The 16,524-nt window shown below is 38.8% G+C and overlaps 1 protein-coding gene across 1 annotated transcript in view; it reads right to left on the bottom strand.

Annotated features, from left to right (window-relative positions):
• Positions 1-16,524, bottom strand: part of agbl4 (AGBL carboxypeptidase 4) — a 259,679-nt gene that overhangs the window by 238,297 nt on the left and 4,858 nt on the right. Inside the window, exon 3 of the mRNA XM_061033500.1 lies at positions 343-467. Within this exon, the coding sequence (XP_060889483.1) occupies positions 343-467 (125 nt within the window). The remainder of the gene's footprint in view (positions 1-342; positions 468-16,524) is intronic.

Below are 16,524 nucleotides of genomic sequence, written 5' to 3'. Positions count from 1 at the left end.
TCTGCAATCGCATGTCACAAAAACTGCCTATCATGCTGTGAAAACCTCGATGATCCTTACATACGCTAAGGATCGGGTTAACTTCAAGTATTTTGAAACCATTGGGTTGCTTCTGAATTTTCCAATTTAGTCCATTAGACTTCATATTTTGTCAAATGTATTTGAATCTGAAAAATCTCAATATCATCAAAATCTGAGGAGCAGAGGTATACACCACCAGAAAACCACGTTAGCAGCCTTAAAGTAGGAGTGTGAGTGTGTAACAGAAAAAAGAATAACATCTATAGAGAATCCCCCTTTAATGTTTTATGTTACCAGTATACAAGAATGCAGACGCCTGACCTGTGTCTCACAGACGTTCTCCACGCTGAAGTTGAACCAGACTCTGAAGCGAGGGTTGCAGGTGTCGGGACGTATGAAGAGGTCAAACTCAAACTCACTGATGTAGTCAACACGGCCGAGGTTACCTGTAGAGACAATTAAATTGATTCATTAGTCAGTTAAGTGACTGGTCCACAACGCAGAATATCAGGGGACTCTTTCATAGGTGCACCTCATAGTTCACGTTCCATTGAGTCAAGACCAAAACATTGAAACAGACACAAAGTACAAAAAGGTACTGCATTCAAAGACAGATGTGTTAATCAGTTAGTCATAATCCTTTATATTGCATCACTGTCAAAGTAAACTCCTGCCTGGTTTATAAGTGATATTCTGCACTTTTTACTAAATTGGTACCTTTGGAAAAAAAAGTTGAAATGTACACAGAGGGCGTTAGTACTCGCAACAGAAAGACCTACAAACAGGGCTGTTCCAGCCATCCATATCTGACACATAATATATATTCTATCCACAGCAAAAAGATCCAGATGATCAGTGGAGGTATAATTAATCCATTGGGAACTATTTCCCCGCTTCCAATTCTCATAGCTGTCCATAAATGACTGGTTGAAGATGAACATATGACAAGCTTTCTAAATATAGACCTTGTCTGTATCTCCTGATTCACATGTGGACTCACATGTGTGGGGGAGATTCTTGTGGCACAAGCGGAATTGTGTAGAAAGTAGAAAGTTGGGGGGTAAAAGAAGAAGAGAGTGTTTTGTCGTTTAAGCTGCTCTGATAAAAAAAACACATGATGGCTCGTTTGATGTTCTGCTTAACCAATACATGTGACCAGTCAACTCAGTGACAGCTTCATTTATATTCTGAAGTAGGATTCTGTATAAAAAAACAGCTGTATAAGAGTTAATTAAAAAGTAGGTGGACCACAAGACTAAGTACCCCTCACAACTTTACATCAGGGTACGGTTGACCACCTGTTAGTGAAAAGTGGCTTAGTAGCAGCACACATATATACAAACGCAGCTGATTATAGACAGATGGACTAACCACACTGTCAAAGTAGATCCCTCTCCTTCTGCCATCGGACAGAGCCAATCCACTAGTCAGCCTGCAACACACACACACACACACACACACACACAAAAAAACACTTTTCTCTGCTCCACTGAGGCTACCTACAAAAATGTCTTCAATATAGGACCACAGAAAACTGCAAGGGGCTCAGAAATATAAACAAGATGAGTATTATGACTTCAGTTTACATTTATGGCCTGGTGTGAAACATGAACACAGAAGCAATGAGAAAGAAACTGCAAGAGGTTGTTGTGTAACAATAAGCTGATGACTGATCTGTATTTACATTTGAAGCCCATCCACCAGCAGCTTCCGCAGAGTGGCCTAATGGTGAGTGGCATCTCATTCCAGCACAGTGGTGCCTGGAAAAACATCTCATACTGCAGAGCGCTACTCAGGCTGATTAGGGAGTGGCTGAGCAATGCCCAAATATCTAACTTTTTTGTTTAGTCATTCATCTAGTCCCTGATTATTATACATCGAAAAAGAGATAAAACACAAGAAATAAGGCTATACATATAATAAAGTACAGACACAGAGGTGTCTGAGGAATGAAGAGCAAAAGGAAAGACTTCTATATTAAATAAACTGCAAGTTCTGAAGCTTAAATTAGCTGCAAGTAACTTCTATTTATGGTTCATCTTGGCATTGAAAATTATTGTAAAGTGGGCCCCATTTAAGCACATTTGGTAGAGCATGCGCCCCATGTAAAGAGGCTACTGTCCTCGTTCTCTCCTGGTGCTGACGTTGTTTAGTGCATGTCATCCTCTGCTCTCTCTCCACACATTTCCTTTCTCTCTACAACTTTCCTATCCAAACAAAAGCCTTCTTTTAAAGAATCAAATAAAAAAACTATAAAGAAATAGTCATGCCCCTTTAAGATTATCACATTACTCTTTGCTCATTGCATTCAAGTTTTGGGAATTTGAAACAAATGTTATCCAACGTCACTTTTACAACATTATATTAACATGGCTCCTTTGTGCTTTCATACAGTATTCAAAACCATAAGATGAGTGTGTGTTTGTCAATTTCTTCTAGTGTATAGTCAACAAAAAATAGTTTTATCTTATAAATTATTTAGTCAAGACGTTAGAAACGGAAAGATGATTGAATTGGTGACTGAGTTACTGTTCAGCCCAAGTCTCGTTTGCACACTAGCTGGCTAGTAAAGCCATGGCAGGCTTGCAGGCAGGGACTAGCTTTTGGCTTGTTAGCAATGCAATCCAGAGCCATTGAAAGAAGATAAAGCCAAGAGCAGGCGCAGGGTTGAAGCAGACCCAGCTGCAGCTAGCAAGCACTGACAAAGAGAGGAGATAGGCAGCAGAGAAACACCTGTTCCAGACAGATGTGTCATTGAATCGATCATCCCCCAAACAACATCACTCTCTTCTCAGAGCTGACACTGCCAGATACTCCCTATTAGAACACATTGATAATGGCCTTCAAAGGTCACCCCTCCTATCAGTCTTAATGACGCTGTACAATGATGAAAACACGACTCATCTCTGTGGGGGACCTTTTATTATATACCACTTTTTTAGGCTTGAACCTACACTGTCCAAATCAACCTCACATTGTTACAAAACTCCACAGCAGAGTCGACCAAAAACTATCTGAAAATGATGCTAATCAAGTTTTCTCTGATTGCCATGTCTACATTGCAGTCATTCTAAAAAGAAAGATACTAGAAAAGATAAAGAAAAAGAGATTTAGTTAATCCAGGAGAAGGATTGACAGATTGCAATTGACATTGTCAGAGGATGCAGAAGCACAAACACTGTGACTGTAATTTGCTTCTTTTCAGTGCATTCCAAAAACGTTTTGCAATCATTATGCATGATGGAAAGATGTCTCGATATATTGCATAACAAGATCAGGAAAAACATGCAAAGGCTGCATTTAAGTTTTCTTTACAGAACTAAAAAGGAGTATTATGTAAATAAAACAAATAGTTTATCTGTGTGATATCACAAAAGGTTTCTACAATAAAGATTTTTTTGAGGAACTCTTTAACCAAATAGCGATAAAAGACTATTAGGTTTACTTTGAGGCCTGCTGGCTGTCTATGGTGTCAGTAAACACTGTTATGCCATTTGCCTTTAAATTCCAACTACCTTTGTGTCTCTAAATTATGAAAATCCTAAGGAACATTTATGCATACGACCTTTATTCCCATGTTACTTCCAAACTTGTGCAGAGGAGCCCAAATATAACGACTAAACTACTATCTGTCTGCTCCTGCTTGTGAATACTGTAGCATGGGTGGCGCAGACAGCAGTCAAGGCCTACTGGATTATTGAGCCTGATGCTTGAAGGCCAGACGTGAGAGATGACTGCAGCCTCAATGTTAGAATTATATGGTCAGCCTGTGGAGCAGCAGGGATATGACACGCCATTGATCCCCGTTTTAATTTTATGGTGGCTACCTCCAGATTCAAACGCTTTGGTGGGCTGGTTGCCTGACCCTTTTAATCAATCCTTTATCATTTAGTATTTAATAGCATAAACGGCCAATAGATTTTTCTGAAACACCCTCTGAAAGCATTAAAGATACACTTTGTAAAGCAGAGACAAGCTATGTGGAGTCATTATGATGTTGAAAGGGGATGAACAGAACACAAGATTTGTCAGAAAGTATTTTTTGCTTCTTTTTGCATTGACAGTGCTAGCGTAAGTGAAGCTAATGAGCTACAGACTGAAAAGAGATGAGAAGAGGAGGAAAAAACTCAATGTCTTCTCTTTGAGATCTCTTGCATAATTCCTCTTGAGTATCATCGCTTTCCATAGTTGTCTTCTTCTGTGGTGTCTTGAAATGCTATGTTGAATATCAATCTTTGTCCTTGAGGGAAAACTAGAGCAGCATTTAGACATTAACAAATTGGCTTTCAACTAACCGCTCAGCCCTGCTGGTGCAGCCCAACAAAACACTACTGCTGGTTCTGAACAAGATTTTACACATGGCAGCCTCTCCTTGAGGAAAACCCTGAACAAAACCTTCTTTCTCACTCGATCTTTGTCTGCGGTTCTCTGATTTCTAGTGTTGCTCTTTTTCCAACTCTCTCCGTCACCCAAGAAAGAAACAATGAAAAAATAGGACAAGTCAAATAGTTTTTAAGAAACATTTCTTCAATACAATATGTTTCAACTAAAAACAAAAGTGTTTGTAAAAAGGGGTGAAACCTGCATCATTACACAGGGCCATAGGCAAGTAAACAGGGTGCAAACATGCGGTGGCCAAGTGGGCAGTCAGTCATTCACACATGGGCTCTCAAACCAAGTGTGTTTGTGTGTGTGTGTGTGTGTGTGTGTGTGTGTGTGTGTGTGTGTGTGTGTGTGTGTGTGTGTGTGTGTGTGTGTGTGTGTGTGTGTGTGTGCATGTGTGTGTGTGTGTGTGTGTATATGAGTGAGAAAAAGAGAGAGAGCTAGAGAGGGAGCAGAAGAACCTGGCTAATGTAATCCCATTATGGAGGTACAAGAGGGAGCAGTCACAGTGCTCAGCCCACACAATGGGCCGGCCTGCAGCCTGTAGCTATCCACTGGATGGATGGTTTCTGCCATGCAGATGGATCATCCTGTAGCAGCAGCCGGCTGCCTCAAGCCTGGGGTGAAACTCTCTCACACAAGCAGCCATTAGAATGGTAATAGGCAGTTGTTTCAAAATGAAATAGACTGTGTGCTTACAGTGCTTCCTACTTAGCAGACATGTGGGCTGTCATGTCTTAAATCTTCCATTTTTTTTTTTTTTACACAGGTTGAATCTAAAATTTCACAATGACACTATGAATAAATCTGGAAAATATATATTGCATGCCATTGGTAATGGAAATAATATGTTATATAACAAGTTTTGCCGAACCAAATTGAATACCTCCAAATGAGGTGTAGTGAATATTTTCTGAAGTAATCTCTGGTTCATGCTGAAATTACAGTGGTAAAAAAAATATATATATATTACCCCCACAACAGCACCAAAAGTCATACAAACACATGTATGCCAGATAATACATTCAATTTATTTTTCCTGGCAAGACAAGGCCATAACTTTATTTAAACAGGAGACTGGAGATTAAAAGAGTAGTGTACTGCTGAGGGAGAGCAGCCAGGAACCTTTTTAAACTTATTTTTTGCTCTGTTCCATTTCATTATTGGAAAGCACATCAGTTTCCCCCCCGGCTGCTCTGTGGTGTAAGGAGGATTCCTGGACACAGAAGAGGGGGACTGATAAAGATAGAATTGATTCCAGCCAGCAGCAGCAGCAGCCAGAGTGAAGGGGTCTCAGTTTAGACCTGCAGCTAAACGTCTGGTTTTGCTCCGTCTCTCTCTCCCCCCTAACATCTTAAGGTAAGTTGTCACCAAGGCAACATCAATCTCCTGCCTCATGACTTCTTAAAGCCTGCCTTCTCCCCTGATGCCTTATCACTTCATCTGCAGGCAAGATTAAAGAGGTCACCTCCAAGTTTCCACAATCTAACCACCTAACAGGTATACTAAACTGCAGTGTGTCTCTTAGAACTGTTTAAAGGGTGAGTTGATAATTCAATAAATTAAATACTTATCTAAAAGGGACAGCTAAATTCTGCATTAAATACGAATTAAGCAGCCAGGTAGCTTAGCTTAGCATAAAGACTGGAAACAGGGGAAACATTGTCACAACAATGTCCATATAAAACGACCCCTTAGCAAGTTATACACCTTTATGTTTAATCCGTGTTTCTGGAGTTTATATTTGTAGCATTCCAACCAAAAGGTTTATGTCCAATAAAGAGTGACAATATTCAACTGATGTTAGATAAGTTAAAGCTATCAGAGAAGTTAGTTGCATTCTGGCAGTTGTGTATAGATTGATATACTATATTTCAATTTGATATAACTACTGGGCAATAAAAACAAAGTAAAGACTGACTGTAAAGAAAGTGTAAAACTATAATATATTGTTGAATAGTTACAATGTTTGGTAACTCACCAACAACCAATCATGCCATAGAAACTTATCTTATAGCAGTACATTTAGCAAAAATGCCATGCTTCTTTTTTTTTTAAAGTTAATTGTCTTTGTTGAATGAAGTTGTTGAGAAGATTGTCTTAAAACTAAACAAAAGCAGGATAAGATCAGACAATGAGAAGAGGACACTGAGGGGGGGGAAAAACATATTGTTATGAGTCCATCTCTGCTCCAGTGAGCTCCTCGTTTCAATATAGATGAAGGAAGCTGGGCCCGGGGACAGCACAGATATATGCAGGCAGCCCACACATATCTGATGATGTACAGGCCTGCCTGCACATCGTAAAGAGAACACATTTTCTAGCTAGCCTTTTATAATTGTATTTTTTCCGTCCAAAAGGCCCTCAAGCTAGACTGGTATGCTCCATCTGAGGAGGTTTCGTGTGGTAATGGGTCATAGTGATGCATTCATAGTGGGACTGACTTAATTGTATTATCAATCTCATCCAGACAGTGCTTTAGCCCCACAGCCCTGGACATGCTACTGTCAGACACTCTGTATTAGTATTGGGGAGTGAACCATGAGGAATTACAATCTTCACTTTCATCTGTTTCTCAAGCCTAAAACGGCAGCTTTTAGGTCGGGTGATGTTTTTGTCAGAAACTGCCATGGCTATGCTTCGGTTCTCACTTTCTCTCAGTGTCACTCTCTTTCTGTCTAACCATCAGTTTGTCAATCTCCTTTCCCTCTCTCTTTATCTTTTGCTTTTGGTGTGTTCTGTGTGCTGTTGGCTGCCGAGTAAATACAAGTCTGTTCCAATTTCATGCTATCTTTTAACAAGTTAATTACGTTGAGCCCTACAAAGGCTGAGGACAGACAAGGGAGGTGGCGGAACTGGCAAAGGGACAACTGGCCAGGTCAGCTCTTTGTTGTTCTATCTTGTTTTGTGTCTTCTTCCCCAAGCACTCGCCCTCATCTCTGTTCTCCTCTCCTCTATATTCTCTTGGTGTAACTCCCTCCTTCCTCTTCCTCAGTAGTAATCTTTCCAGCGGCTCCAGTGGTAGAGGAGAGTTTAGAGATAAAAGCGCAGGGAGCTGAGGAGTCCTTGGCAAGCCTTAGGCAAGGAGAAGGTCAACAGGCCTGCTAAGAAGGGCTGTTATCATCTTGGTAACATGTTATCGGAGAGCCTGCAGTAGTGTTTATTTACAGTTATTGCTCCCTCTGGGTGCACACTTCAACACCTGGGGCTGATTGCTCTGTAATGAGTTCAGGAACACAGGGAACCGATGCAAGAAAAGGAGAGAAACAAGGGAGGCAAGAAATCACCGGCCAATAACCGATAGGTCAGCAAGAAAAAAATAAAGGAAAATGCTGGTTGTAGATAATGCAGGAGAACAAGAGGAAAACAAAAGTGTACTCTTCTAACCAAGACAGATTTTCTTACAAGTTCCTATTTATCTTCCTTCAAGAACAAACAAATCCTCTTGGATTGGCCGGCAGCTTCTCAAATGAAGTCTAGCCCACTTCATCTAGTGCAGCAGAAAATGGCTTTTGACAGGAAGTAGTCTGCAATTGTTTTAAGGAAGGACCATTCCTCTGATCTAAAACACTTAATTTTGACCTCTCATATCCAGTGGTTCTTCTTCTCAGATTATTTGATGGACCAGTCCAATATTGTGTTTGCTAATCAGATTGGTACATTTAACTGGCTAAGTAACAAAAGTGAATCCAGGAGTTTGGCAATTCTAGAAGGGATATCTGTAAATGTCTCAGTTTGTATATCTACAGTTAGGAGCAGTGCAGAAAAATATTCTCATAGTTAAAAAGCTTTTCAATCTAGGGAATTACCCTAAGTGCTGGTACTGTCAATGCAATACCAGCTTTTCAGTCAAAAAGAAAGAAAGAAGAAGAAGCAGGAAAATGCAGCACTGAATGGCGTTCTAAAGGCTTGGCAGACGATCAAGTCGTTTTTCAGCAATCCTTTAGCCAGGAACATCACCCATCATCGTGCAATTAGGAGAATTTAAGATACACACCAATATAAACATATACATGTCAAAGTCACAGTACGAAGAAGTACAAATTCAAATTTTTTTTTTGTCTAGAATATACCATAAAAGCAAATCCGTCCTATGACAAGCTAATCCCTTTTTATACCCTCGGATATGGGGAGATTAAGAGACATAATTTGGTAATTCAATTTAGACATAATTCATCAGAGAAGAAGAGCATGGGGAGCTTTCTGGGAAGAAGTTGCTCTGTCACAGCAGGAGCCTACAGATGAAGCCAAGTTCATGATGCAAAAAATGATAACTGATACATTCTTACATTCAGAGGATTACTACCAAAGAACTGAAGCACTTGGGGAAAATAGCACCTAAGGGTTTTATGATCAATGGAGTGATATTTTTAAAGTTAAAGTAGTTGAACATATTCAGTTTTTTCTACTCGTTACATATATCATGCTGTATGTGCAAAATGCAACTGAGTAAATAAAAATTCTTGCCTATCTGGGTTTCTTAATATATTTTGTATTTTGAATTAGAACAAACACAATTGAATGGTACAGGCTTTAAAGAAAAATACACTAGATCAGGACCTTAAAAGAACATGAAAAGATATTACATTAGTCCATGTGCCAGCTAGTGCACATTCCAATATGTTCACTATTAAGAGATGTTTGAAAAGTCCATGGCAGAATATTCTGATAACAGCATTTACCCTGAAGGCATGAATTTCAATAGTGTTTACATTGAGCAGCAGAGCTACAAGATAGCTGCCTGGATCCAGACCTAAATGTATTCTATCAAAATTCAGCCCTGTCAGTATTTCATCCTTCACTGTATAAGCATATTCTGTACATTAATTTGTGTTATCAAACAAACCCTGGCACATCAATGCAGCTCATCTCACAGAGACATTTTCTAAATAAATCGGCAGAATAAACACAGGCAGCTTGAAAAACATGAACTGGTAGGGTATTACAAATCCTCGCCATTTTCCCGGCCCGTACAGTCTTGCTTGGGATGAAAAATGAGACGTCTGCTCAGAAGCTGTGTTTATAGCATCAGGAATTGCTTGGAAATGAATTACTGGATGAATCACTGGAGCCTTGTGCACCACTTGTGCGATCCTGAAATCTAGTTGCAGTAATTTTCACTTACAACACACTTATATCACAGTGCTGGAGGCAGGCCCTGAGCCAATGAACACTGATGTTTCCAAAGTACATTTAGAACACAAAATAGCCTAAAGCTGAATATTAAAAACAAAGTTAAATCTGCTTATGTCACACATCATTCTCCAATATATGATATAATAAATGCCAATGTTTGTTACAATAAGTTATTTCTTAAAACATCCAGTATCTGAATAATCCTCCACTCAACCTTTCCAAATCTCACAGCCACACTCTGTGTATAGTTGATAATCAAATGCTTTCATTACTCTAACTTTCCAAAACATCCTGCTGCTGCTGCTGCTAGCATTTGGTGACATTTTGAGAAGATGAGGTGCAGACTGGCTCTCCCATGTGTAGCTCATATCAGAGCCATCAACAATTAACTTACAAAACATTGAGGTTGATAGTGCTATTTTCTGGATGAGGAGGCATCTCTGACCAATGCTACCGAGCCAATGTGTTCACTCAGTGATTAGACGTTAGCATATGCAACAGGCCCGAATGTCACACAGGATTAACGCTCTATTTCCATTTGTTTTGCATTTCATGCAAACCAGCCCTCTGATATCACTTCTCACCTCCAATGGTAAAAAACACTATAACATTAAAGCCACATGATAGAGACAAACAGTTGTTAGCTTTGTTTTTAATTACAGCTAGCATCATATAGACTGACAACCTTTTTTTACATACTTGATTAATGCCTGAGGGAAATTCTGGTTTACACTCTTTTATAGAGACATGCTTCTCACACACATAGGCCAAAAAATACACATATGCACAAACTAGACCTGCTGACAGATAGATAGAGTAGATAGATACGTTATTGATCCTGAAGGAAATTCAAAGCATCCAGTAGCAGTTTATAAAGACATGCACGACATGAAACATTTGTTACATCTAAACTACAACCGCTGTCCCCCCTGCCTCCCATACGTATATTAACCCGAACAAAGATTTAAAGAAGCCCCTCATGAATCAAAATTATGAATTGATGGAGAGATGTCAGAGTGGGGCTGCTACACACTGACAAAGTGTTGGGAGGTGCCCTGGCACCTCTCCAGGAACCAGAACAACTTCCATATTTTTGGTCCCCTTCGGAAAATGAACGGGCGAGTCTCTACAGACTGAGCTACAGCCAACCCTGAATTGATGTCAGCCAGTTAAACCTACAAAAACTGATGGTTTAGCCACTCCGGTTCACAACTTTTTCAACTAATTAAATGTTGCAAGGAATGAGTCGTTTTTAAATGTGTAGCAGACAGACAGAGTACAACCGATAAGCACATTAGGGGCTGTTTTCATGTCTAACTTACAGTATGGTGAGTGCAATACTCACCCTCTTTTAGTGCTCATTTGTTCACTATTAACTTTGAACTTCATTAGCAGAACTACTAGTATAGAAAAAAACGTATCAGTTTGAAATCATCATCATCATCATCATCATCATCATCATCATCATCATCATCACTTATCAACCTTTATTTAAGCCTCGGAAATCATTAAGGTTTCCCTCATTTACAATGATGTTGAGATACAAAGATGCACAATCACAATTCAAATAAACCGGAGGAAAAAACACAATTTGTGTGTCAATAATAAACAATAACAGTGTGGTACTAGAATAGAGTCTAATGTTAGTACAAGTCAGCAATCAATGTTTCTCCACTTATAATATTGATTTTTTTTTTCATTACAGTGATAACGGAAGGAGACTCAATAACTTCAAAGATTTCTATTCTGTACTGGAATTTGTATTGATCAGAAAAATAAATGAGAACATGAATATTCACAACGAATAACTGTAAGATGCATGATCCAGGCAATTTTGAGTGAAACTACGGTATATGAGCAACTCTTTCATATGCAAGTAGTCATTATATGCATTTTAATCAATACATGTTTTTTTTAAAGACACTGCATGTTTAGTTTTGCACTCAGTATGTCCTCTATTGTACACACTCCCTCATATATCACACAAATATAACACATTCCCACTCACAAGGCATGATGGGACACAAAAAGGGAGATAAAGCTGGCCAAATTTCCCTGAAGGAAGTAAAAGATAGGACATGAGGATAATAAAAAAGCACAATAATAATAAAGAATAATCTCTTATGGATAGAAATGGTCAATAAATAGTATAAATCAAAAGAAATGGTCTTGCCAACAGTCCCCAGACAACTCAAATTTATCTCCATACTCCACTCCTGACTTAAAAGAAAGAGAGAGGAGAGAAAACTGCTAAAAGGGAAACTGGAGAGGCCATTTAGTGATTTGAGCAGTGAAGCTTCTCCGCTGCCAAGGACATGTAAGAGAGACAGAGAGACTGGGAGTGCCTCTCAATACATCAGATGTCAGGAGTGCTCCCTCCCACTCAGACTAAAGGATGTTCTTTTGGAAGCCCATAAGAGTTACAGAGATCTAAGGTTTGGAAGCTATACAAAAAATATTATTAAACTCTAAAAGGCCATATGACTGGACATTTCTGACTCACATCTTTATGTGGGGTGACATTAATCAAATTTCTAGATTAACTTCATGTTGACTTAAAGAGAAGATGTCATGAAAGAATATCTGTATTTCCATCCTTGAGCTTCCACTCCTGGTTTGTATCATTGGAGAGGAAGGCGAGACAGAGAGCTGTTTGCTGCAGTAAGCTCAGGGTTCTCCAAGCCACTCATTCTGAGCATCAGGCTTGATTGTAAAAACGTTTCCCTCTTCTTTAATCAATGGAAACTCAACTATCCTGATTCATGGGGCACTCTGGAGTATATAAATATCTTCTGACAAGCTTGACTGCATTCTCCCCTCACCAGCTCAAAAGTCCCCCCCAACCCTAAGTCTTCATATTATTATTTTCTTCTCTATACTTCCGTGTCTCTTTTTCTCTTCCCACTATCACTTGCTTGCTCTCTGTCTCTATCTCTGTTTTTTACTCTGAAAATGTTGCTTTAACTCTGATTCATATCAGTCATTCGTTAGAGGGACTGCGCAACTGCAGCATGGCAATTAAAGATAAGGCCAAACAGATTAAATACACTATTCAGTTTTAGAAGGAAGGAAAATGAAAGGGGAAAAGTCAAAAGGACAAAACAATGAAACCATCATCATCATTGAACAGGGAAAGTATTATTTTTCATCAATTAACCTCTCTCACTATCTTTTAGGAGTTTTTTATTTAGATGATAGAAAATGTATTTTTTTCCAAGGCAAATATGTCACTTGCTCAAAGGCCGACTTCATTCATAAGATGTGTAATTTTCAATAGTTTTCATCCAGATTTACTGCTGTACCATCAGAGTTTTTTCAAGATGATTTTAATTATTTAAGATCTGATTCAGGTTCGCAGAGATTCCATACTATGTCTCAGAAGGCCTTGATTATACTTGTGCCCTACCTGACAGGGAAAAAAAACAATGTGTGCATATCTACCCTCCAGTCTGCCACATATATTGGATTGTATCAAGTCAATTGATTGTAAAGCCAGATGAGTCTATGAGTTGTGCTTATCAATGGACCCCATTAAACACTTGTCACCCCTGGGGAATTTCTTTGACAATGCAAGTCATTGTCAGCAGACAGCAGTCTGACTAATCAATGAGTGCTTAATTACATCTGGTGCACAGTCCAAAGGTGCAGTAAAACAATATGCCCACCCGCACAGTCAGTGTCATCCTTTGTAGAGACAGATGGTACTTTAGTCAGCGACATTGTGAGGAGGCATTCACAAAAGAATTTGGGACTTAGCTGAAAATGTCAACAGTTGGAGTGTGTGGCGAAAAAAATGTGACAAGACAAGATAAGAATGTCATTTGGATTTCACTCTAAAAACAATTAGACTTCTCTTATCATGTTCATGAATCTCTGCCTCTTGACACAATACTCCACAATAGGCCAACACCTAATGTTTACAGATTGACAAAATTGTCTATTCGCTGCCATAACATGTCATTGTCCAAAGAAGCATACAAAGATCATCTCAACGACTAAAAAAAATGTTGCAAACAGGGTTTAATAAAGTTGTGCATATTTCTCTTTCAACTAAGCAGTCAGTCAGGTTTGCACGTCTCAAGAAAACATTCACAATGTTCATGCTACTGTATCAAACTCTACAGAGCATGTTTCCTCAGAGTCAGAGGACCTGTTGGCTGTGATATCTACTGTATGTAAATCTGTAGGCCATCACTGACTTGATCAGCATTGGGCTGACAACAAGGTGAATTAAGCCTCATCTAAATGTAAATAAGGTTTTATACATTTGGCAAACAGCTTAACCAGTGTCAACTTTGATAAACCATTACGATTTAAGTCAGTGCTATACTAACACCAAAAAATAAAATATTTGCTTTATAGTAAATGTACGTGGGTTGTAGATAGTATAGGGGTAAAAAATCTCAATGACATATAGGTATACATACATGTAAATGTAATGGTCTGCTTGAAATACCACATTTCAACAATTCATTCTGGTTTAATAGAAGTAGAGTGGACATAGGCTGTCATGAAAAGCCATTTCAACAGCTTTGAGAATTATATATGATCCTGTACAACATGAAATCCATGTGGCCAGAGCTACACACATGAGTCCCCAATTTCCCTCCTGTCATTGGCATCGCAGATACCAGACTGAACGTAAGAGAAACAGCAGCTCATCTTATAAGCCGAACTGATACGTTAGCAAAGCAAACTGTCTTATCAGTTGTGGATATGGAAACAAAATCTGCTGTATAAACAATATGTCCACATTTACTGGTAAGATGAATCAGGAAATCACATGTTTTTTATTTACTCTATCACAGCGTACATCACTCAACTTTAATCCCTTCCCTTGACTGTCCTGCAAATTTTAGAAACTGATACGATCTACTGTACTGCTGTAACATCAAAGGAAGTCTTCATAAAAATAAAAAAAACGTATAATGCATTAAACCAGAAAAACTCAAATCAAGGGATACTAGTATTTCAGAAGTAAAATGTAATGGATCTCTTTTTTCACAAAATAGTAAAACACAAATAAAGAAAGTAGAGGCTGGAACTGAAAATTCCAGATTTTAAAATACTGGCAAATTGAACTTATCCAATACTATATTTACACAAAGAATTAAATGCTATTATTACTTTAAAACTACTGTTAGGTACGTTTACTTTTCTGTTGACTTTGGTTCCCCCTGTAGACAAAGTGGTATGTCTTATCTCTCTGCTAATCTTGTTCTTTACAAACATCAGCGGTGTTTCTGATGAAAAATCTCACCCTGCCTCCTTTGATCAATCAAACATGTCACTCCCTGTTCATCATTGGTGTGGAAAAAGGAAACAAAGGCTGTTCCTGCATGTTCCTGTAAAATGACCATGTCTGACAGCCACTCAGCGGTACGCAGCCAAGGATTAACGATAACTACGTAGAAATGATCAATCATCCAAAGTGATTTTGTTCTTTGCCTTTGTACTGTATGGAAGCGATTAGTGATCAGAATTCAAATGATAAAGCTAATTTGACAATTCAAATGCATTAACAGAAATGCTTTTTAATTTTCAGAATATGGGTGTATTATTTGACTCAAAAATAAAATGATGCTTCATTTATCTAATTTGAATTTTAGTTTTCAACTTTAAAAATGCACATTCTTTGACTAAATTAAAATGAGGAAGAAAATGGCATTTGCTTTATCATTTTCAAAAAATGCCCCGCTAAATCTGTATCATAATTCAAATGAAAAAGCTAATTTTAAAATGAAAATACAGTAACAGAAACACGTTTTAATTTTCAGAATATAGGTGCTTTATTTGACCTATATTTAAAATGAATAATCAATCATCCAGTTTGCATTATACTTTTACTCTCTATGTATGCATATTGTATGACATAATTCAAATGAAAACTAAAAGGTCTTTGGCTTTTCGTTTTCAAACTTGCCGTGCTAAAAAGTGATCATAATTCAAACCAACTCGAAAACGAAATGGCAAAGTGGAAGGCACAGGAAGGTGACGTCAGACTCCAGCTCCCAGGCAGGTGAACGTAATATTTACAGTCTGAGGCGACCGGGCGAGCGGGCAGAACGCGCAGTACGATGGGTGGCGGGGTGAATCTTTAACGCTGGTACAAGCTCCAAACTAGTTGTTGCCCTGATTTTGATTAAATTTTAGCGTTGTAGTTGATTATTCTTTTAATAACTACAAAACAATCTCTGAAAGGGAGAGAGAGCTCATACAGACGGTCGAGAGGGAGAGTGTGTGCCATTACGCACAGAGGATGAGAGACACTTTGTGCACAGAGCTGGAGAGATTATTTGAAACAGAAAATTCAATCGATAATCTTTTTTAATGTAACTAAGTTAAGCAGAGAAGAGAGTGATCTATAATCTATCAATAAACCGGTCTTAGGACACGTCCGTGTGAATTTCACGGCGTGCAGATGCTGAGTGACTCTCACGGTCAGAGATAGTGGGCATGGTGTCATGTGTGAGACTTGGCAGCTCAGGTTATAAAGCTGCTGCGTCATGCTCACTAAAAGTTCAGTGTGCGCTGAAAAAAACACTCCGATCACCACCTGTATCACAGTGTGAACTAAAGTCTGCCCTAGTGTTAAAGATTCACCCCGCCACCCATCGTACTGCGCATTCTGCCCGCTCGCCTCATAGACTGTTTGCAAACTTGTTTAATTTTTTTGCCTCTCTCACAAACACAACACAACAGTTACAGCTTCTCAAGTTCATCATTGCAGATGCACAAATCCTATTTCACGAATCACAAATTAGGAAACTCATACACTCATATTTTTGGTACAGTTGTAGCATTGAATATGGTGCAAAACACATTCAGACACCTGTAGAATACTTTCTCACAAATACTTTTTTCTAACACAAACACAAGTCAATAACTACAATCTGCTGCTACGAGTCTCAAATGCTGGTTTGCCCCACCCCTGCCTCTACAGGTTCACAAATCACTTTTGCTCCACATTTACTGAGATACAAA

Source organism: Labrus mixtus, chromosome 3, assembly GCF_963584025.1.
Source record: "Labrus mixtus chromosome 3, fLabMix1.1, whole genome shotgun sequence".
Lineage (NCBI taxonomy): Eukaryota > Metazoa > Chordata > Actinopteri > Labriformes > Labridae > Labrus > Labrus mixtus.
The sequence above is the reverse complement of the archived record's forward strand: the minus strand, read 5'-3'. Positions and strand labels throughout refer to the sequence as shown.